The sequence below is a fragment of the Anarhichas minor genome, unplaced genomic scaffold (genome assembly GCF_050575085.1).
Source record: "Anarhichas minor isolate MPS153535 unplaced genomic scaffold, ASM5057508v1 ptg000041l, whole genome shotgun sequence".
NCBI lineage: Eukaryota > Metazoa > Chordata > Actinopteri > Perciformes > Anarhichadidae > Anarhichas > Anarhichas minor.
The window spans coordinates 5,784,233-5,807,141 of NW_027466487.1; the positions used below are offsets into that span (position 1 = coordinate 5,784,233).

The 22,909-nt window shown below is 41.9% G+C and overlaps 3 protein-coding genes across 20 annotated transcripts in view; 2 read left to right on the forward strand and 1 right to left on the reverse strand.

Moving 5' to 3' along the window:
• The window catches only part of fam131bb (family with sequence similarity 131 member Bb), a 45,878-nt gene extending 28,817 nt beyond the window's left edge, over positions 1-17,061 (reverse strand). Inside the window, exons 1-3 of one of the 9 annotated variants that reach the window (XR_012959111.1) lie at positions 12,742-16,974; positions 12,075-12,136; positions 7,332-10,374 (exon numbers count right to left, since the gene is read on the reverse strand). The gene's annotated coding sequence lies outside the window, so the exon portion shown is untranslated. Of the gene's footprint in view, positions 1-7,331; positions 12,204-12,741 lie in introns of those variants that run through there. The other 8 variants (XR_012959106.1, XR_012959112.1, XR_012959107.1 and 5 more) reach the window with 8 other exon arrangements.
• zyx (zyxin) lies at positions 1,802-16,361 on the forward strand. 3 transcript variants are annotated; one of them, XM_076109047.1, is made up of 10 exons: positions 1,802-2,079; positions 7,959-8,194; positions 9,194-9,447; positions 10,284-10,379; positions 11,197-11,760; positions 12,065-12,209; positions 12,759-12,928; positions 13,209-13,387; positions 13,899-14,019; positions 14,113-16,361. In XM_076109047.1, exons 2-10 carry the CDS (start codon positions 7,972-7,974, stop codon positions 14,224-14,226), a joined length of 1,866 nt encoding a protein of 621 aa, XP_075965162.1. In that variant the 5' UTR covers positions 1,802-2,079; positions 7,959-7,971; the 3' UTR covers positions 14,227-16,361. The 3 variants fall into 3 exon arrangements, with proteins under 3 accessions (XP_075965162.1, XP_075965165.1, XP_075965163.1); XM_076109050.1 differs by having other exon boundaries at positions 12,068-12,209; XM_076109048.1 differs by lacking the exon at positions 1,802-2,079 and adding an exon at positions 2,421-2,589.
• Positions 16,934-22,330, forward strand: kel (Kell metallo-endopeptidase (Kell blood group)). Of its 8 annotated transcripts, none has more exons than XM_076109044.1 (17): positions 16,949-17,137; positions 17,923-18,568; positions 18,695-18,816; positions 19,031-19,189; positions 19,297-19,368; positions 19,484-19,672; positions 19,764-19,924; positions 20,023-20,140; positions 20,232-20,327; positions 20,404-20,520; positions 20,596-20,673; positions 20,885-20,991; positions 21,075-21,164; positions 21,275-21,342; positions 21,544-21,635; positions 21,717-21,806; positions 21,894-22,330. In XM_076109044.1, exons 1-17 carry the CDS (start codon positions 17,081-17,083, stop codon positions 22,038-22,040), a joined length of 2,409 nt encoding a protein of 802 aa, XP_075965159.1. In that variant the 5' UTR covers positions 16,949-17,080; the 3' UTR covers positions 22,041-22,330. The 8 variants fall into 8 exon arrangements, 7 of the variants coding, with proteins under 7 accessions (XP_075965159.1, XP_075965154.1, XP_075965157.1 ...); XM_076109039.1 differs by having other exon boundaries at positions 16,959-17,137; positions 21,475-21,635; XM_076109042.1 differs by having other exon boundaries at positions 16,963-17,137; positions 20,422-20,520; positions 21,475-21,635.
• Positions 22,331-22,909: the final 579 nt, after the last annotated feature.

Below are 22,909 nucleotides of genomic sequence, written 5' to 3' on the forward strand. Positions count from 1 at the left end.
AGTTTTTTTCCCCAAGGACAACACCAGAGTTGCTGTGGAAATCTCTGAATGGAAACATATTTTGTCCCTGTGGAAGTGGAGAGAGACTGGAAACATTCCTTGTGGGACAATGGGCTATCAAAGACCCCCAAAGACCACTCCCTTTAGTTAAGTTCACAGACATGAATCAGGCAGCAACAGGTTACACAATAGCTACTGCAGAGGTCTGCATGGAGGAGATCTCTGCCTTCAGTTTCACAACCTGAATTAAGAGCAATTCTGTTCTGACTCATCCTAAATGTCATACTGGGACCTGGAAGTTGGTGGCAATGTAACGTGTGCGAAATGAGTCAGAACTAAAAGTGCTGCGCACTCTGGAAAAACATCCCCTTTAAAATGTTATTTAGAGTCAATTTAGTGTCTATAGCAAAGACAAGACATGGAAAATGTTTACCACTAGTATGAGATAACTGCAATATTATTGATTGATCAATACAACCCCAGGTGACATCATCAATTTGCTTGTTTTTGTCCGACTGACACTCCCAAGCCTAAAGATACTCAGTTTATTATCACATGAGATAACGAAAACAGCAGATTCTCCAAACTGAGATGCTGAAACCACCAAAGCTTTGGAATAGTTGCTTGAAACCCTACTTTATTCATTGATAAGTTATTCAAATAGTTGAGTCTGTCGATTGACTTATAAACTAATTATTTCAGTTCAGAATAGGTAAAAGTGAGACTTGATTCAAGTAAAATCTTAAATTCTTGAGTTGCTTTTGCATTAGGAAGAGGTGAAACGCTCTCTCTCTATTTTTACTGTCTTATTAAAATCTAAATGTAAAATAACAATAACATTTCAAAATGTTACATTTGCAAATGTGATAATAAATGCAAATGATTGATAATTAATTCATGGTAAAAAGACAATAATAGACATGCTATGAGAGATTTATTGCGTTGTAAAAGCAATGACTACACCTGAAAGTGATAAGACTCAAAGGTTTGGGCTGCATGAGTAACCAAGGTGTTTGACGTGTGTGTGTGTGTGTGTGTATGTGTGTGTGTGTGTGTGTGTGTGTGTGTGTGTGTGTGTGTGTGTGTGTGTGTGTGAGAGTGAGTGAGTGAGTGAGTGTGTGAGTGTGAGTGTGTGGGTGAGACATAAAAGGATATTAAGTCATAGAAGTGGCTAACGTGCAGGATGGGAGGTGTCATTTAACACCAGGTTGAGGGCGATGTCATGAACACACACGATATGTGAAAGAGCCATGAAATGTATTTGCTCTCTATAATCAAGTGTACTTATCGAGTACAGAGAACCGATCTAAGTCTTTGCATGTTTACTGCCCTTAGTGCAAAGAAAATAACGATGTGGCAGCGCACTTGGCAACAGACAAATTTACAATCTGATTCTCAGCCTTGCCTGTCGAGGCAAGTGCAAGAGAGGCATAACACCAGTCTTATTTTTCTTTCCCCTGAAGGTAAAGAAAAGTTAAAATTTACAACCTATTCCACAACCCAGCCCTGTTTGAACATACTTTCTTCAGACACTTTACCTCCTTGTGTTTAAAACCCTGACCACTTTTTAGTGTCTGTATCTAATCAAGCCTCTGGCCCCATTATCTCCCCCCCTCCTCTCGCTCCCTCATTCCCTCAGTCTGACCTTACAAGGAGAGGCAACAGGGTTGATGTCATTGAATGAAGAATGCTGCAAGAATCCAGAGAGAAAAAGAGAGCAGGAGGAGGGGTCTGACTGGACAGTTTATGAACACACACACAGAGGGGGGGAGAGAGAGAGAGAGAGAGAGAGAGAGAGAGAGAGAGAGAGAGAGAGAGAGAGAGAGAGAGAGAGGTGCTGTTTGCAAAGTAATACACAACTCCTGAGTAAAACGAGAGAGAACTTGTTTGGAAGGATGGTGTCATTCCTTTTCCAGACTGAAAAGCACAGGGGGAGGGTCTAATAGCTGGAGAGGGGAAGCGAGAAAGAGAAGTTACCATTACAGTCAAACTCTTACTCAACCTGGATTGAGAGAAAAAGAAGAACACAAGGAAGAGGGGAAGGAAAAAGGAGACACACATTGCAGCTGTATTAACAGGGTAAGTAATTGTATTTGCTGTGAATCGGAGTAATAGGAGCAGATCTCATATCTTACTTTTTGATTTTTATTGCCACAGGTTACCTAATAAGGTAGAGTGTCATGATAGCGCAGATAAACTGATCAATCAATTGGACTGCAGTTAACACCTCAGGGAATGGACTCTTTGTGATGTCTAGTGTTGATCTGTCAGCGTTTTTTTTATTAAATTTCATTATATTACTGCAGACTGAAGTTGAAAGATAGCTCTCAGTAGGTGGGGTTCCGTTGTTTCTCTGAGCTGAGAGGCCGTATAGTGAATATGAATTGCACTGTAGGCTGCTACACCAGCTGATGGACACCAACGATAAGGAACTGGCTATGCGGAAGCTCCAACAGGAAGTCCAGTGTAAAAAGTTGACAAAGCTAGCTATTAGCTAGCAAACGCTGGTGGCTTTTATTTAATTCAGAGAGCAGCATTGATATCAAACTTGATGACAGCACCGAGAAGCCGTCTGCTTTGCCATATGAGGTAAGAAAAACGGGGCGGTATTAGTCACCGAAACAAACGGACCAAAGCTAAAGGAATGGTAGGGGTGTGCGCGAGGGAAGCTAGCTAACGTACCCCATGATGTTACGTTAACGTTTGGTGGCTCATCAGACTCTCAGGTGATGGTCACTTGTCATTCAACCATCGATTTTCGAACACTGTCGACGTTCGATATTCCTAACGGCTAACTGATAATAACTAGCATTAACGTGGAACTTTGAATTTGCTCTCTCAGCCACATAGCTAGCGAGTTTATAGCTAGCTGTGCGACATCTTGCTGTTGTGTATGTTACTAGATATGGAATTATTATTTAGTGTTGATTAAACCTAGCTGTCTGTCTTCATTTGCTGTGTTTGTGACCACTCAGCCATTGCTGTCAGTTGTTAAAGCATTGGCTAATCAGTGTCAAGGTGGGTGGAGCACCCAGGTACGGTATGTTTGACTACTTGATAGTGCCAAGTAAAACCAAATCAGGCTATCAGATGTTTACTGTTCAGTTGTGCCCATGTTGAGGAGGCCAATGAGGCTCCTTCCCCATTGCATGGCCTATATTCATACCCTAGCTGGGACTCATCATGTCATGGATGAGAGGATGCGAAGATATCTGCCACAGCTCTAAACACTAATAAAGGATGTTGGGATGGTTAGAATTATGGCCATTTTAGCATAGCATTTCTACAATTGTAAGAAATCCTGTTTCTATCAGTGTTGGAAACACAGCTGTGCGTCGCCTCTCATATGTGCCTTTTCCATAAGATAGGACTCAACTCAAGGCCACAATAAGCTGTGTTTAAGAATAACTTAGCCTGAGGTTAGTGTGGTGCTTCTTTTTTGAAAAGACTGGGATGATATTCACTCACACCTCAGTAAATGGGTGAGGCAAATGGAAATCTGTGAAGATAACTAATGAATGGATGTATGCTACCGTTTATGACTGGGATGATGAGGAATCCTTCCTTAATTGTAGCCTCCATGAGTCAAGACACCAGCTATTTTAGGGCCCCAAATCGCTGCGTGTCTTGCTCTTTGATTTTGTCTCTTGCTGTCTTGTGATCCTTCTTCATTCTACTGTAATGGTAGTGCAAGCAGATGAGGTTGTTTGGTTGACACTGACCCATTCGCTGACGTTATTACCCGTTTTTTTAAAATGTTGCCCGCTCAATCAGCCATCTAACTGTAGTCTGAGAGGGAGCACAACACTGGTGCTCAATGCGTGTCCAGTGACCTGTAAGATTGGACTCAAAGGGGCTGTTTGTCTCCGCATTAGTGACCCTCGGCCTAGACACGCTTTCCCAGAAACTGGGTGTGCTATTAACATCAGAACAATGAGTTTCATCAACAACACACTAGTCACTGATACAATGACTGACCAGACATGGAAGAAGTTAGTTACTGTAAGGAATTCAGGTTCTCTTAACTGTTAGGGTACCTACCAGATTTGTTGTGGAATTAAATTTCTGTTTTTATTTGTATTTCTTGATTGTTTTTATTATTTGTATTGACGGGCAGTGACGAGCTTAGCCTATTACTGATGTAGGAGCTTTATTTCTGCCAGTGTTGTTTACAAAAAGGGACATGTCTTTTGGTAGGAAAACTGCAACCACAAATGTTATAATTTATGTATTTTCATACTTAATGAAAATATCACTATGTGAAGACATACTGTATCTAATGTTGGTGGGGAAGATTTAAGTTAAGGCACCATACTACAATGCTTCCATTTATGACCTTTTAAAAAGCAGCAGCACAGTATATAAACCAAGTTTAGTTCCCCTATAACCTCAAAGTAATGAACCACAGCTGAGTTAAACAGTTTCCCTTTGAAAAGCGTTGTAAACTAACTCCCCATTAACAGCCACTGTATCACGTAGTCTGCGCCTTCAGAGTGTGTTCATGTGAAACGTATCAACGCTGAGACAACACACAAAGATATTAGAAAGTGTGGCTCAAAAAGAGCTCTGTTTTTTTTAAACTTTTGCTTGTTTGTGTTTCTTTTAGTAGCCCATATGGGATTTAAAATGCTTAGAGCAGTGATTCTATAATCATGTTGATGAGTGCCCCAGCCACGCTAGGTTTTTATATCCTTCGAGGTTGTTCGGCTGATTACATTTGCCCTCGGTGCCGTGTTTTAAATTAGTCCCTGACAAGATGGAATGAAAACCCAACTAGGCTGTAGTACCCAAACCGGTGTTGAGAACCAATTTTCTAGCCTCTAAAAAGCTGTCTAGCCATGTGGAGTTTACACGAAGTTCAAAAGCTACAGAATACAGCTGTGTGATTGATGCTGGGGCCCAATCTAAAAGTAACACAATGATTCTGAGAGTGAGCTAGAGCTTAATTCTAGCATATATATATATATAGAAAGAGAGGGTGTTTGGAGGGAAACAAAAAAAAAAGAAATGATGTCATTGAAGTGTAGTGCCAAATATGTTCCCTTTAGACGAGGGTCTCTCTCATCTCAAGGATCAGGTTTCAAGATGTGTGGAGTTCAACATGGAGCTGATCTCGCCGTATTAAATCCCTCAGGACCAGATGGAACCTGACCACAAGTTTATCATCGCTGTTGAATAATTGAGAGGACTATTGCATATTGTCTCTTAGAAACAACGTAGCTAAAGTACTGTAATGAAAATACTAAATCACAAGTCTATATCCACCCTTTGTCAAGCACTCCTTTTTTAGAAAGCCATTATAAATCCAAGTGTTCCGCTTAGAGTACTTCAGACTTGCAAACCTTATTTAAAGACAAGAGCTTTATCTTCACTGTAACCGGTCAATCTGTGTTTGCTTTAAGTGTCTACTCCATTCAACTTGAAGTAGGCCTTGATACTAGAATAATGAGTAGCCAGCTATTCTCTGAAAGACTGAAAACACCTGTCCTTTCTCTCTTTTCTTTTTGGTTTGGTATTTTATTTTGTGTGCCTGCAGAACGTTGATAACCAGAAAACTTTGCATCTCCATCAATGCCTCACCATCTCCCTTATTGATCCATGCAGCAATTTTCTGAATTATTTATGTTGGATATTACATACTCTACATACACATATAGAGCTCTCTGATGAAACAAATGCATACAAATAAGTATATTCATGCAAATAAAGACCTAGTTAAAGTTGAATACATCAGTGATTCATAATGGGATGTCTTTGACCGGGTCTATGCAACATTAGACACATGGTAGCTCAACCAGTGGCGCACTAGCAATATGTACAAGATAGTTTTTTTTGGAAAATGTAAAGGAAGCAAACCCAAAAAGCAGAAGAGGAAAGGTCTCGCTGCTTCCTCATCAGAGTAGCTGGTTATGTCATGAGCACCAGAGATGCTTTCGTGAGCTCTCGGGGTTGTTTGTCTTGTCAGAACTTGAAGCGTTGCCTGTGTGTCCCAACACAGTGGAATGAGGATGAAACACTTTCACCATCAGTTAGTCAGTGAGGACGTCAGTCTGCATGGGGATTTTCAAGGCCGTGTCAGGCCTGAGCTCTTCCTGGAAGGTTTGTTTTCCCAAATGTAAACCCAATTATACATAAATGGTGTAAACCACTGATGTACAGTTTACCCACAGTGCAAACAAAGACGTTTCTCAGGCTTTTGGAGAACTACTCGCCAACATGTGCACAGGCAAAGATACAATAAGTTTAAATAGAAGAAGTCAATTTCAAAGCCCTGAAGTAATACAAAAATGTTCTTCAGTTATTTCAGTATTCACAATATTTTATATTTAAGGGATCATATTTCTGTAGTGTTGAGAGGAAACATTGGCGACATTATCAACATACTAGGTCATTTCTTTTCTTTTCCATTTTTAAGGAAAAATAGAGAGAAATATTTAAGATATCTCAAGAAAGCTCTTGACACACAAGTACAACCTTCATCTTTTTTTTTTTTCCAAGTGAGCTTTATTATCGTAGCCAAAACAATGACTCAACATTTATTGACTTTTGAATTAAAGTTCACTGAGAAAATAGTCCCACACTCTTCTTTTTTTTGGTAACCATGACATGTATGGAGGTATCAATGCTGTGTAAGCTTCATTAGGTTGAAGAGGATAAATGGCACACAACAAAGACACAATAACATATTGTTTGTTCACTGGAAAATGTCAGCTCCAATTTGTTAATTCTTTCCACTTGTCTGTGACTCTTTTGTTACAGGTTGTGTGTTGTGGCTGCATGACATTTATCTTTTACAACCTATTAAAGGTCTGTTATAAGTAGTCCGAACACTGACGGGGTTAATCATTTCCACAGTGTATTATCATCATGAGGATGCAACTATTTCAGAGCTTTGGGGTGGAAGAGTGTGAGTGTGTTGGTGGAGGGGTTCAGAAAGAACAACCGTTCTTTTGAATGAAGTTCATGTGTCGGGGGGGCCGGGGTGTCTTCAGAGAAATGTGTTCAGACTCTGCGAAGAATCTCAGTAGAGACACTGAAGTAACGTTTGTTTAACCACTAACATGTGTGAGGTAAATATTTGAGCTCGTCCTCTTTTTGACGCACCTCACACGAAAATGTTACGGTAGTTGCTATAGTCCCGGCTTCCAACTGGTCTCCCTGTTACACGACTTTATTTCATGTCACAGTAAACAGCCGTGTGTTACATATCGTGAGTCGTCTCTGTCATCTGGGAGTGGCACTATGTCTGCTCGGTATACATGGCCTCAGGAAGTGTTCACACACGTTTCTCTCATTCCACTGTGCACCAAGCTTTTGTGTTTAAAGAGTAATACTGGATTTGCAGAATGCCTAGTGGTTGTTATTTTCTTTTCTTTTTTACTGCTATCTCACTAAATCCAGAAATGGTGAAGTCCATACTACATTTTAAGAGATCCTGCAAGCCGCAATAAACCTCCATTTTAATTAGTTTTTGTTGGACCGTAGCGGTCGAGACAGCTGCGTCCTGGTTATAAAGTATACAAAAGGTACCAATCTGCATAGTGTACTGTTTTGGCAGTTGATAATGGAGAAGTTGATGTTTCTTACTAACAGGAAATGTGAAACAATATGCACACATTGGATCAATCAAACTGCAATTTTAGAAAGTAACTGCAACTTTTAAAGTTGGAAACTTAAGGGAGTAAAGAAAAATGTTCTCCCAGAGATTTATTACTTTTATTTTTTTGAGTAATTCTCCAGCAAAAAAAAACGACCGGCTTCCAAGGAATGCGAGCCCTTTGACTTCAGTCAGCTGATTAATGTTGATTTCACCAGTCTGGAGTCTGGAGTTGTTTGAACTTCGCTGCAACCTGTTTCATACCTTTTTTGTTATAAAACAACCGCTTATATCAGAGTTAATATTTTCCTCTGCGGCGTCTTAACTGTTGACAATAATGTTTCTTGTTTTTAATCCTCAGATAAATACGCAAAATGGAGGACTCCAGCAGCAGCAAGCCATTGATGGTGACGTCCTCTCTGAAGTTCAAAGTCACCACCCCGACTTTCTACAACCAGCCAAAGAAGTTTGCCTCTGTGGCACCACCACGGCCCAAAAGTCTGACGCCTCCCTCCGCTCCATCACCGACGCCAATAGGCACAGCTGTGATTGGTCGAGTGGGAGATCTGCCTCCGCCGCCCCCGTCGCTCTGTGATGGTATGTGCGTTGTTTATGTTATTTTGTGTCAGTCTCAAGTTATATTGTCTCAGTCGGCAGCCCTTCCCTGTCCCACCCCCTGCTGCTTGTTACGCTAACGCATGCAGAGCTTCACAGTCGAGTATATAATAGAACACATCAATTGTGTGGTGCTGTCGTTTTAATGAGTTTTCTCAGAGACATTACGTCACTGTACCGTAATTCCTGTCTTTGAGTCGTTTCAGTCAAATGTTAAGATGGTTTAAAGTGTCACACCAGTTTGCTAATCGGGGGATTTTACGCTTTACTTTTCGAGGTATGCAGAATGATACTACTAGTGTGAATTTGAGAATGTCTGAGCTGGTCTAAATCACGGACACCAAATTAAAGCTGCCCTGTGGAGTTGTTGACTACTAGAAGAGCGATGGAGGTCTGTTTTTAACCAAGTGGGCCCCTGTTTAGTTTGGATTGCACACGTACATGGGGAAACATCTGCACAGTGTTCCAGCTGCTATGGGTTGTATGTAAACAGTGCAGGGTGTCAAATATTAAAAAAAAAATAATAATTAATTTCACAAAATGTACCAAATAACTTTTCGGGGAGAAAATGCATTGAACATGTTTGTTAGAGCTCAAGAATACACACAATGCGTTTTAGTAAGAAACACTAAAAAAACACATTTTCTTTGTTTACAAGAAAACTCCTTTATGGCACCTTTAATACAGAGAAACATGGGGGGAGATACCGGCAGGACTTGGCTTGACATGTAACGTTAAGAAGCCATCAGTGGAACAGCTAAAGTTCAAAAACCTTCCAAACGGGTTCAATCCTCCCCACAGCTTCTTATTTGATTTTGATTGCCTTGTTTGTTTGTTGTTGCTGTAAACAGATGTTGTCATCAGTATATCTGATAAATCATTGACAGTGAAAACCGGACTGGATGGTTTGTACAAACTTGAATATAAAGAGAACCTCTACGTCACAGCTTTTAACCAATCAACCCTCCTCATTTCTGTCAGACTTCCCGCCCCCTCCTCCTCCTCCTCCTCCTCTGGATGATGATTTGCCAGCCCCTCCCCCCGAATGCCAAACCACCTCCCCTCCTGCCTTCCCCGCTCCACCTCCAGTAGCAGACGACCTGCCCCTCCCAGCTCCCCCCGAGGAGATTGACTGTCCGCCCTCCTGCCCGTCTCCCCCTCCTCCCCCACCCCCACCCCCTCCACCTCTCCCTGCCTCCGGTACCAGTATTCCCAATGCTGCTGGAAACCCACAGGTGAGTCCCGATGGCATCTTCACCAAATTAGGCTCAAGTTGCTCTGCCTGTCTGCATGTTTCCTCTTTTAGCTGCATGTAACTCTATTTCAGGATAATTTGATTATCAGTTAGGACACTGGAGGACATTGTTGTGGGACCATAATGAGTCCACGGACTGTTTAAGATTTTCCCCAAATGATATTAGCATTAGTCTGGGGTAAATCAGCCTGTTTCATCCATCTAACTGGATTATTGCCCATTCATGCGTATAGTTTTTAGACTTCCCACAAAAGGTTTATAGTAGAGATGTTAATTGTAGGAATTCATCAATTGCAGCTAGTTTGTCTGGCCATAGAGGCATCAATGTATTGAGTTAGATATTGTTAGTCACCGTTAAAAAGTTGAAGATAAAAAAAATGGCCTGGCAAGGATGAAAATAGATATACCTTATGTTTAAAACAGCTGCAAACAAGCCAATGAATCCAAAATGTAATAATTGAGCAGTTAGTATTCTCTTTCATCCAACCAGGGAAATTAAACTCTAATATTATTATTTTATTCATCGTCATCATTAATCACTTCATTGAGTTTCTTTGTTTACCATTAATTCTTTCATTCTGGGTTTTCCACTCCAGTAATTGTGCAAGCACCAGATTTTTTTCATTCTGCATTTTGGAATAAATAAAAGAACCAAACAGTCCTAATCGAACAAGGATATGTAAACATAACCTACAGTCTGTAGCAGTGCATCATCATCATCCACCTTTTTATTCTTGACCTCATCCTCCTTTGTGATCACTTTACTTGTGTAAATAAATGTACATTTTGTGACCGTCTTCTGTCTTCCTCTGCCAGAGACTGGTGGAGAAGCAGACAAGCTTCGAACAACAGCTCGACTCTCTAACTGGCTTGCTGTCTGAGATGGAGACCAGGGGACCGTTCAACCCTAAGGTACAAAGCATGGAGGGATGGAGAACACACTGTCACAAACACAAGACATTGGAATAGATACATGAAGAAGGGGTGAGAGGGGAAATCAGCTGGCTTTGACTCACAGGAGCCGCATTGTAGGAAATGAGAATGAGTCGGATAAAGCAAAGGGAAGACAAAGAAAGGTAGGTAGGTCAGTGGATATAGTATGGAGAGATGCCAGTTTGGTTTCATTCGTGTCTCTTCATCTGTTCAGGTTGAAAGCTCAATGATAAGTGAACTGCACATGCAGCACACCAGCCTGGAAGAGAAAACAAAAAGTGAGGTAGCTGGTGATTCACACAGAGAGAGGAGACACTTGGAGTGAAAGAGGGAGAGAGTGATGCACACAGAATTGAGTGGAGAGCACGAGCGTGTGATGGAACCAGAGTGTGCTGCCAGAGACCCAGTGAGAGGGCCATAAATGGAGAGTGTTTTTATCCAGCTGGGAGGTTCTGGATCATGGCAGAATAATGTTGGCTCACAACCGCAAAATAAACGTCAGAAAGATGAAGCACTTCTGATAAGCGCAAACTGTGGAGCGCTTCTAATGTTTACTTTAATCAAAGTACCTCATTCAATATACTAAATGTGTCTGCTTGCAGCATTTCAGCGTGCAATGTTATTCACGAGATATTTACGTCCTTCTGTTGAGTAATAGTTTATAGTAAATGGAAGTTTTATGTTTTAGAACAAACGGAATGCTTGTATAGAATAGCCTTGCATTGACATTTACTGTGTGCTAGCTTTTGAGGTTATTTGTTGTTTATTGTTGACGTCGTCTTCGTTTTATCTGCAGTTACCGAGCCAGTATTCTTCAGCGCCAGCACCCAAGCCTTCAGCTCCTCCCCCGACCGCTCCTAAACCAGCGCTCTCCTTCCTCCCACCCCCTGAGATGGGAGACCGCCCGCCACCAGCACCCTGGGCAGAAGAACTCAAAGCCAGAACAAACCGACAAGCCAATCACAACTCTGCTCCTCAGCCGTTAGCTAAGGCCCCGGCTGTGGCCCCGAAGTCTGGCTTCGGAGGGAGAACGGCAACGTCATCAACCTCTCTGGCACAAAAACTGAACCAGAACCTGAACCAGAACACCGCCCCAATCAGTGTTGCACCAAAACCTTCTCCTCCATCTGCCAGCATCTCTTTCCCTCCACCTCCTGCAGCTCCCCCTGCACCTCCTACCTTACCAAACAATATGGCAGCTGCCCCGGCCTCTAATCACATAAAGAGTTCCCCCTTTGCCAGTCAGGTGAATGCAAACCAAAACCCTCCTGCTGCTGTGCCTCCTCCTCAACCCAAGATGATGGTGGCATCTCCCCTTGCCTCTTTTAACCAGCCAATGAAAACTCCTCCTGCATCAACAGTATGTTCCAGTTTTATTTCACTTAAGTGACACTCTTTGCATTGCATGTACAGTAGAAAGGAACAGGAAGTACAAATAATTTAGTTTATAGTCGTCAGATCAGAAATATGCAATTCTGGACCTGAACTTGTGTTCTTTGGATGTAAAAATCCTTAAATAAAAGGTAAACTGCTCAATCGTAAATAACAACATGCTCTTTAAGGTATGTTGTATGAAGCTGTGTAAATAATGTGTGTGTATATATATATATATATATATACACACGTACTAATGGCTTGTGTGTGTGTGTGTGTGTGTGTACAAGCAGTCCTCACCCCCTGGCCCAGTTGCTATCCCAGGTGGAGGAGTTCCTCTGAATATGAGGGAAGTGGAGGAGCTGGAGAGAATGACCAAGGACTTCATTAAAGACATGGACACACACGCACCGGTCATCACCTCCCCTCCTACAGGTACACACACACACATATATAAACAGGGGGGTGGCTGTAACATTCATGGTGAAACTCTCATCAAAATGTATTGCATTAGTAATTTCTAAATTAAATTGTAATGTGAGAAGCATTTTAATACCACACACTGAAAATAAGATTAGGAAATCGTGCAGAGGTTTTCTGGCTGAATGCAAAACATTTATGGAAATGTATTCAAAGCTCATTCTGATATTTAACAATTTATGTCTAGTAGCTGCGCAGTGGTGCTCTGTGTTCACTGCTATGAATATGTATGAACATTAAGCTATGTGTGTTGTGTGAAACTTAATGTTGTGATTCTGTACAACTGAACAAATCCATAAAATGGTACAAGTTTATCATCTGTGGAAATACATTTGTTGAATACAATATTCTACTCATTAGTTCGGGGATGACACTGTAATTAACACAATTATGGGAAGATGGATTTATTTGTGAATAACCTTGTTTGTATATTTTTCTCTTTTCCCCCAACACACACACACACACACACACACACACACACACACACCTCTCTTCTCATTTTAGAGGTCTGTGGGAAGTGTGGCGAGGCTCTGTCCCGCACCCAGCCAGCAGTGAGGGCCATGGATAAACTCTTCCACTCAAACTGCTTCTGTTGCATGAGCTGTCATCGCCCCCTGCAGGGCATGCAGTTCTATGACCGGGATGGCGCACCTCAGTGTGACGACTGCTACACGGTAAAGAGACGCACAGAGCCAATTAATGGTCACTGCAAAAAGACCAAAAGCTCACACATAAAGCTGTTCACTGTCTTTTGTTATTTGTACTTTCATTGTAGCTACTCACATTTGAGCTGTTCTTGTTTCATGTCTGTGTAATGTACCCAGTGCACTCTTCATTCTGCATACTGATGAGTAAACACCGATGGTGTGAAGTGTTCAGCGCATACCTTAAGTGTGTAGAATGTGCTGATCAATGTTGACACAGCGAGTATACCACCTTGCTCCTCCTCCTCAGAGTTCCCTGGCAGTGTGTTCCCGATGTGGGGAGAGGATCACAGACCGTGTGCTGAAGGCAGTGGGCCAGTGTTTCCACTCCCACTGTTTCCGCTGCAGCACCTGTTCCTGCACACTTGAGGGGGCGCCCTTCATCACTGACGACAACAACAACCCCTACTGTGTCCAGGATTACCACAGGTAGCTACTGGCTGTCGATGATAAGGAAATATTACATCTCTAGTCATTTCCTATGATGAAGAGATTGGTTTGCGAAGCAATATATGTTACCAAACGTAGGCGTGTGGGTACACTTTTACTTGTATAAGTAAGCATTAGCTGCCTAGGGATGTGTTTTGAGGACAAACCAATTTCAGCAGTGTTTGGATTTATGACCCCATTCATCTTACCCATCAGGATTACTGATAAGAGTGCTGGACGAAGGAGGCAGCAACAGCAATACATTTTTTTCCTCACTTGATTTTAACTAATGGAAACTTGTTTTTCTATTTCCTGCTGATAATAAAAAGTTTACACAGCCTGCTAAACTGTGGATAAATAATACCAATGAATCCTCACTACCGCTAGTTGACAGGCCGAGAAGCAACACATTTGATTTTGTTTCATTAGAATATATTGCTTTTGGTGTTCCTTCGCTATGTGTGTGAATGTGCCACCAACTAACAGCCAGCTCTCCACCCTTGTGTTCCAGGCGTTTCTCCCCTCTGTGTGTGAGCTGTAATGACCCCATTATTCCAGCCCAGGGCAGCGAGGAGACCGTCAGAGTGGTGGCTCTCGACAAGAACTTCCACCTTAAGTGTTACCGTTGTGAGGTAAAACCACATTTCATACATCACACGCTGTATTCAATAACCCCTAAAAAGTAACAAAATAAATGAATTAAATCAATGTATTTTGTCCTGTAGGATTGTGCTCGCCCTCTCTCCATAGAAGCGGATGAAAATGGCTGCTATCCATTGGATGGGAAGATCCTGTGCATGAAGTGCCACACCCAGCGAGCCAAGCAAGCTGCGCAGTGATTGGCTGAAGCGGCGTAACTCAGATTAACTATGAACCAAAATCCAAAAGCACAGGATTCATTCAGCTGCCGTTTTGCCTTTGCAACAGGGCTGTATTCAGTATATGTGCGCAGGTGTGAGTGTGAATGTGCTGTGTGGAAAGGTATGTTTGCATGCAAGTACAGTGTAGTATTCCCTCGTCTTTGTTCACTTCAGTGCAGAAGTAATGTACTGCATTGAAATAAACTCCCCTCATCTTTTATTCCCAATCTCAAACACTCCAATCTCTCGTCTAGTCCTCTTTATGTACTAGAACGTGTTTTTTGTGCCAATTCTATGTTTACGCTTAAATTTCCAGCAGAACTTGCACAAGAATAGTTTGGGCAAAAGAACAGTCTGATGAATATAAAGTTGCCTTTCTTTGTTAGTAGCACCATAGACTGAGATATTTCCATCTAAAGACTTTGACTGGCTGGTCTATTTCCCTATGAGCATCGTACCTATAGCGATGATACTGAGACCGATTGTTACCATAGGGTGAGGAGTACCAGAGACCTCCCATTCAACCACTCTGCAGATTTCACCACTCTGCTTGGCTGTTGGTAGAGCACATCTTTAACACTTTGGCAGTTGTTGTGCCTGCAAGCATGGTTAATTATGCTTTCCTGCCTAGAAAGTGCTTCATATCAGCCAACTCTACAGCATTCTACAGTCATCTCGGGCTAAACGTTGGCTGCAAAAAAGAAAAAAACAGTAAATGTTGCTCTTAGTTTTTTGTGATGTGAATTTGATCATTTACAGGCATGCTTAGAAATATGTCGTGTTGCTCTCTCTTCTTTGATCATACAGACTGTATAAGGGCAGGATTAGAACAAAAAGCAGCCATTTTCCTCTCTAGAATGGTCTGGAGCTGATTTAGCAGTGTGTTTTAAGATGCATGCTTTTTAGATGCACAACTTTTGATCAAATAGACGAGCACAGATTCCATTCCAGGGATCGCATAATCGCAAAAAAAGAAACGTGGTTATAAATGTCAGCTGCATGGCTGAAAGCAGGACCTATCATGTGACCGTTGCACAGTTCCATAGTGAAGTAAAATAGCCTTTAAGTGTCACTTTGACTCTAAAGCCCCCCCGCACATGATCAATTTTGTATTAGTAGACACCATCTAGAAACACAATAGTAGTTTTTGATATGAATTTCCTTGGAATCCCTTGCTTTAGGTAATATAATTTATAGATCTTTGTTTTATTAAGTAGTAAGGTTAAACTGTATGTGTACCAGTACTAAAATAACCTGTCATTAAAGCAGGATAATAGATCAGTAGAGGCGTTAGCTTAGAGTTTTAAATAACAATGTTAAAACATAGTGACCAAATATTTCATTGCTGTTGACAGGATTAATAAAATAGTTACATGAGGTTCAATGTTTTGACTTTCATGTATGTTTTTCTCACTTCTTTTGTGTTTGAGCCCAGTTTTCTGGTCTTGATCTATTCTATTGTTACAGTAAATACCACTATTCTTTCTATTATTCATCTTTTGTACTTAAGTCTGATCATGTTGGTTATATACTATTTTATTCTTATCTTACTGTACTGTATTTTATTCATAAATGCTTAAAATTAATTGTTTTCATTTTGAACCTGGAGATGTGCCTTCTCCACCATTGTATCCCGTTGTTCCTTTAAAATTGAGCCTTATTTGCAGCGACAGAAACTCATTCCACAATAAGAAAACAGTTGTAACTTGTGCTTGCATCGAGCCTGGTGCAGTATAACGCCAGAATGACTAACGTGGCAATAGTTACTCAGCATTGCATGCTATCTGTGTAGGTGGTGGTGGCGGCATTTCTTCTAGTATTATGTCTTTTGTTTGCACCAACTACTCCACCTTTGTGGCTCTGCCTTTGTCATCACTATGTGATTCTAAACGTATGATGATGCCTTTACGGTTGCATTTATCTGGCGTTTTTTGTTGTGTTATGTCCTATTGTATTACATGCAGATGCCTTGTCTTTTCATATAACTTTTTTTATAAATTCCTGTTTGATATGTGTGAATGTGTATGTGTTTAAAAACAATTATTTAGCCCCACCCCTCCCCCCCTTTGGCTGTATTAAAAGATAAACAAATAAATAGAATGCTAAATACCAAATGGTTTTGTTTCATTTCTCGACTGTCAACTGTACTATTTTATAGATTGGCCACCTACCATACATGAAAGGGTGTATGCAGCAGAAGTAGTCACTGCAAAGTTGCACACAATTTGAGTTTGTCATATTTGTTTTTACCATCATATCTTCTCTGTGGTCGGCCTCCATGTGACATCCATGAAACGTGTTTCCTGCCAGATTCAACGATGTGCTACACTGTTACATGACCTCCAGGATGCTGAACCGCTCTATCAGTTGTTAACAGCCATGAGTTGTACTGATAGTGACGACAGCGGACATGTGTGCGCGTGCATCTGAGAGTGTTTACTTTCCGTGAACTGCTTGCCCTCATTCAATGCAACGTAACAATGTATCAGCAAAAGCGATTTGATGGCCTCAACTTACCAGCCAACGGCTTCTGTTCTCAGGCCTCTAACCCTGCAGGCAGGTGGGGGTAGTGACAATAAAAGTTGGAACCTTCATGTTTAGCTTCTCCCGTGTTCACGAACCCCAAAACATCCACATGCATGTCCCAGAGCAGAACTATAGTCTTTGCTTGATTATCTGTGTTCTGGAGAGGAGCGTAAGACGCAGCCTGCAGGGTTGTTTTTTATCAGTGTCAGATGAGGAGAAAAGTGAGTGATGAAGAGAGATAAAGAGCTGAGATGACAGCTGTCTGACGGAGGGACAGCAGGAGGAGGGAGCACATGGGACACTTCAAATGCAAAAGACAACCATCCATCTGCTAAGAATGAGTGAAACTCCAATAGAGCTTGAGGTAGGATCTTCACAGAAAACTAAAAGCTGACCGTGCTGTTATGAAGTTGTATTTGTTATGTTCACATGGTTGTCAAGCTAACGTGGAAAAGTGGAGCAAAGCCATCTATGTTCCTGGAAAATGTTGGTATTCAAATTACACGGTTTGGTGAGGTCTGCAATGTGCTTTGTGTTGCAAAATACAAACTGGTGTTTGTATCAGTATTTTCTGGTAACTTTGGAAAAGAGTTGACAGCAAACATGTTGCTCATAAACAAGCTGCTGACCAGTGCCAGTGATATTAACGTGTGGTATGATTCTACTGAACTGGGACGTAGATCTCAGTGGAGGTATCTACGTATATACTGTAGTTATGCTGTTTAATCTGGTGTTGGTTGCTCTGATTAAAACTTGAGGTACATGAAATATCCACTTTGTAGTGAGGTTCATATCATGTGGCAGCTGATGCTAAACTGCGTGGGCTCTTACAAGCCAGCAGTAGTGAAAGTAGTGGTTCTTTGCATACATGTGGATGTGTTTTGGGGAGAGGTGAATGATCAGAGGGTTCTGGGACACAAGAAATCACTGTTGAGTCTTGTGGTGATGTAGTGGACCCAGTTCTAAAGATCTGTGATGGGACATGACCAGTTAACGACCACACTCGTACTCAAACTTTTATTGAACTCAACACTTTTTTATGTGGCAACAAATAATGTGTGTGTGTGTGTGTGTGTATATATCTTTCTATGTATATGTATATATTTCGTTTGACCCAGTTACATTCTTGTGTCCCTTGCTCACTTCCAGCCTCGGCTATCAGTCCAGCCATCATCACAGCCAGAATCTGGGAGGGGGCTCCAGCCTCCTCCTCTGTTTCAGCTGCCACTCCCGACCCAAGATCCTTCCGACACCCATCAACAAATGCAGCTCCAGCTTGAGCCACAGCTGTCAGAGTCTAACCCCGAGCACCAGCAACAAGCAAAGCCAGCGTGGATAAATCGTCGAAGGCTAATTCGCCTCCTTTTGGGGTTCTCCTTATGTAGTGCCATTCTGGGACTGGTTTACTATATGCATTATAATCATCAAAATAGCAACATCCAGGCAGGCAAAGGTAGGCCTCCAGAGAAACACAACACAATTACACACACATTGACTCCGTGTCTCTCCCCAGCCTGTCAGTGGGCCTCAGCACGTCTGTCCATATCTGCTGACCCCTTCACGCAGCCCTGCGATTACTTCTTGTTCACCTGTGGATCTGACATACTTTCACCAGACAATGGGGGGAGGCAAAGAGGGCAGGGCATCCCTGGACATCCACAGAACCAGAAAGAAAAGGCTGTGTGGACAGAGAGGAGAGGACAGAGTAAAGAGAGAGAAGATAGAGGACTGAGAAAGGAGAAGATACCGGACAGAAAAACAGTGCTGCTGCAGTATCTCAGGGAGATTTTGGGTAGTAGTATGCAACCTAAATGTCCTCTAATGTACACCACTCTGCATTGTATTGCTTTATTTATTATTATTTATTTTTATTATATCAAGAAAGTGTCTGAAACGTGTTTTTTCTTGTTCTGTTTGTCAGAATCAAACACCAGACCGGGTAGTACAGCAGTGCAAAAGGCCAAAGGATTTTACCATTCCTGTTTGGACACCAAATCCATAGAAACAGCTGGAGCAGAGCCCTTCCTCGCACTCATCCAGAAAGTGAGATAATTAAATGCCCTTATATTGTGAGCTTTTGGCTGATTAATCCCAATAGAAAGGTTGTCAAATGTTGGATGCTGCAAAGGTTAGGAGGAATTCATCTTGGAGTTAAACATGAAATCTCAACACAAGACACAAAGAGATCATGTATTCTTCCACTTAGCAGGATGCCGTATAATGATTGTACATCATGTCTGTCTCTCTCTGTATGCAGCTTGGGGGCTGGGCAGTATCAGGCCAGTGGAATCGGACAGACTTTAACTCCACCCTGAGACTGCTCATGAGAGACTACGCCACATTTCCATTCTTCAACCTCTATGTGGGCAAAGACCCAAATGAAATTGCCCGCGGGACAACCAGAAGATATATACAGGCCAGTATCCATTAGAGTAATTTGTCCTAACATGCTGGTGGGAGCACTGCCATGGCAAAGTAGGCTTCATCTTAGTGCTTTAACTCAAGTCTCCCCTCTGTCAACAGATTGATCAGCCAGATCTGTTGATCCCCATCGAATGGAACAGCAAGACACTGAAGTCTCAAGCTAAAACTCGGGTAGGTGACTCAGTCAGACCACTATTGATTCAAGAAATGTCTTTTAATGAATAAACAATATTCATCCATCCCACTAATGCATTGCTTTGTCATTCTCCTGTCTCTTTTCATCCAGACGCTGCGTCCCTTCTTGGCATCATGTGAGAGGTACCTGGCATTGTTGGGGGCCCCTCCCGGCAGCAGCATGATCCACGTGGGCACCTTCATCTCTCTGTCCTCTGAGCTCGCCGTGGCTGCTGCACCTCTGGACTTTCGCCTGTCGAAAGGACAGCTTTATCAGCGCATGACCATCAGAGAACTACAGGTACAAGAGGAGGGGAATGGGTCGCTGCGCAAACATACTGTGACTGAATCCGCCGCAATAATTTACTTTCTCTGCGTAAATCTGCCAACAGAAGCAGGCCCCTGCCATTGATTGGCTGGGCTGTCTGCAGGCCGCTTTCCATCCACTGCCACTCATCGAAGATGATCATGTCCTTCTGCATAACTTACCCTACATTGTGCAAATGTCCCGCATCGTTGGCAAATGGCTGAACAAGCATGAGCCGAGCAGCAGGTACTGTTAGTGACACAAACCACTATCAAACATGCATAGACTTTTCATGTTAGTTTTTTTGTTTTTAACCATGTGCTGGCACATTGGAATCCACACAGCGGCCCCGTTCATACGTACATGATCCTCAGTCTGCTGCACACCCTGATGCCTGCTCTAGACTCCAGGTTTTCTGAAACAGCAAAGAATTTGTCTATGGCTCTGGGTGACGCTGAAGAGGTGAGTCAACACAGATAAAGCCTACTGTACTTTTTTCAAAAAGATGACACCTTTGAGTTGGTTTGTTGAGTCACATGGGCCTCTTCACCAGGTAGCTGATCGCTGGAAACACTGTGTATTAGAGACTGAGAGAGGATTCGACTTAGTTCTTACTCACCTTCTCAGTAAAAGGACAGCGCACAGAGAGGTGAGTGGCCATCATGGTGATTTAGGACATAATTAATTGCGCCCCGATTGAATTTTAAGGCTGATGTGTATTTAATATTTTCATTGTTCAACAGGCAGAGGAGATTATTCAAAATATCTTTACCTCCTTCAAATCCAAATTACATGAACTCAAGTGGACAGATCAGAAGTCTCTCCAGTTTGTCATGAAAAAGGTAAGAAGTGAAGCAGGAATTGTCATTGTACTTCCTGAAACAGCATTTTGAAAAAAATGTCCTGTCCTCCTCCAGGTTCAGTCTTTAATTCCAAGACTTTGGACTACAAAGGAGATCTCTAGTGAGGCTGAGCTCGACCTGCTTTTTTCCAAGGTACGTTACAGACCTCCATTGGCTCTAACAAATTAGCTGGTCACCTCTATATTCGGTTAAACCTCTTTGCAGTGAGTTTAATCCTACCTAAACCCACCCAAACTCACTTAACACAAGTTATTTTCTAATTTAATTTGTATTGCACCGAACTGTTGTACATTTAATGTGAAATACCTCACAAATACCTCATTTTAATCCGTTTTGATTCCAGGTGACGGTCGGCACAAATAGCTTCTTCTCCAACTATGTCCAGTCACTTTCCTTGTGGCAAAAGAGACGCGGTCAGCTCTTGACTGAGAAGGCAGAGGCGGCTGATATGTAAGTGCCGCCCTCTGTTCCTAAAGGTGAGAGTGGATATGAATGTTTTGGGCATGTATTTAGTCTTTTCTCTTTTCTATTAGTTTGTCTGTTACGCCATTTCTCCTTGGTGATGAGCTCCTCTTTCCCATGGGAATGTTTATCCCTCCTCTCTTCCATCCTACCTATCCCAGGTAAAGTGTACACTGATTTTAAAAATACTTTTAAAGGGTTTTCGCGTGTTCACAAGTTACTATTGAACATTGTAGTAAAATTGAACACTTTTTGTATTATTTCTAAACAGGGCAATGAATTATGGTGTGATGGGTTTCCTTATTGCCAAAGATATCCTCCACCTGATTTTGCCTGATGGTAAGAGAAGCTCATATTTGTCATGTTTGGGGTTACATACGCATGCCGCTTTAATAACAGTTTTTCAGATATCAAAACTGCCTTCTTTATACTCAACTTACAGACCGTTCACAAACAATCTGTCTGTTGTAGTTTACTCTCACAGTGAGATGGTGCATGCTGTGGGGGAATGTGTGTGGGCTCACTACCTCACTGTCACAGAAAAAGCGGGCCGAGGTGGAGAGTTTTCTCTCTCAGCAGCGCAGCAGCAGGAGCTGTGGGTGCAGTATTCTGCACTGCAGATAGCAGTGCAGGTGAGCAGCAATCTTCAGGCTTTCGTCTCTGTGTGTATATAACATTTGAGCTCATACATCCACATTTTTTTTTCTCCACAGGCTTATCATCAGAGTCTAAAGAACCATCCGAATGACACCTCCATCTCAGGACTGTCACACACGCGTCTGTTTCTCACCTCTTTTTCACAGGTACAGTGGTTCTATTAGGTTACAATTGTCAGCACCTTTCCTCTCAGCTACTGATCGCATGTTTTTTTTATTATATTCTCTTTCCAGGTTAACTGTGACTCAGACCCATATAGCAAATTTATGCCCTTGGAGCCCTCCTTCTTGATTACAGTGATTTGTGCCAAATCTGACCTGTGTCCTACAAGCCTGCAGTGCCCCAATAAAACCCAGCAGCATTCATTACAAACGTGCTGAGTACCACTCCTCTGAAGACCGGCAGGGTTTTGTTTTTGTAGTTATTGATTATTATTGTGGATTTGTCTGGCAAAACACTTGGTGCTGTAGAAATACAGCACACTGATGTTTACAAACTGTTGTTGCAAAGATAGTTTATCATTATTATTACACACGTGTATGGTGGGATTATGTACAGGTAAATAAAAACCTGACTTTTTTTTGTATCAGTAGTTAAGATGTTTGGATTTCCATAGATTGTACACGCTGTTGCATATTCATGATAATAAAATAACATTTGAAAAGCTGTTTCCACTTTGTTTCACAGATCTAACTTCTTGCTTTGTATGCTACCACGGTAAAAAAAGAAGAGTTTTAAATGAGCTTGTCTCCTAGGTGAGGAAGACACTCACCTCTGACAACAAAATAATTATTAGAAATGAAATCAGGCCATATGGATTTTGAGATTTCTCTCTGAAACATGAAATAGGCTAACACCTAGAGGCGCAAAAGGAAATGCTAATAACAAAATTACAGCAAAGGACAATACAGCGTTAAAGGTGATAAAACAAATAGTCATTCTGAATCCTTTATTTTCTACAAAAATCAGAAACAGACACAAACAAAGCAGTAAGGACAAGCAGTCTGAAATCCCCAAATTCAAAAGCTGATCTGAGGCAGAGAAAAAACAGCCAGCAAATCTTCCAAAGGAGCGGAAAAGTCACAGAGACAGGCCAGAAAGACTCCCAAACCAAAAGGAAAGACTCACAGAGAAGCAGCCAAATCACACAAACCAAGAAGGAAGACACCCCAAGCAAGAGGAAAACCACCAAAGCCAGCAGGGAAGAACCCGCACCAAGGGCCTGGAGACGTCGACCAAAGCAAAACAG

Excerpts from the sequence above, each read along its gene's own strand:
- zyx (XM_076109047.1), top strand. The coding sequence starts at position 7,972 with ATGGAGGACTCCAGCAGCAGCAAGCCATTGATGGTGACGTCCTCTCTG. Across the intron at positions 8,195-9,193 it reads GCCCCCGTCGCTCTGTGATG|ACTTCCCGCCCCCTCCTCCT; the intron begins GTATGTGCGTTG and ends CATTTCTGTCAG. Across the intron at positions 12,210-12,758 it reads CATCACCTCCCCTCCTACAG|AGGTCTGTGGGAAGTGTGGC; the intron begins GTACACACACAC and ends TTCTCATTTTAG.
- kel (XM_076109039.1), top strand. The coding sequence starts at position 17,081 with ATGCAAAAGACAACCATCCATCTGCTAAGAATGAGTGAAACTCCAATA. Across the intron at positions 20,521-20,595 it reads TCCAGTTTGTCATGAAAAAG|GTTCAGTCTTTAATTCCAAG; the intron begins GTAAGAAGTGAA and ends GTCCTCCTCCAG. Across the intron at positions 21,165-21,274 it reads TTCCATCCTACCTATCCCAG|GGCAATGAATTATGGTGTGA; the intron begins GTAAAGTGTACA and ends ATTTCTAAACAG.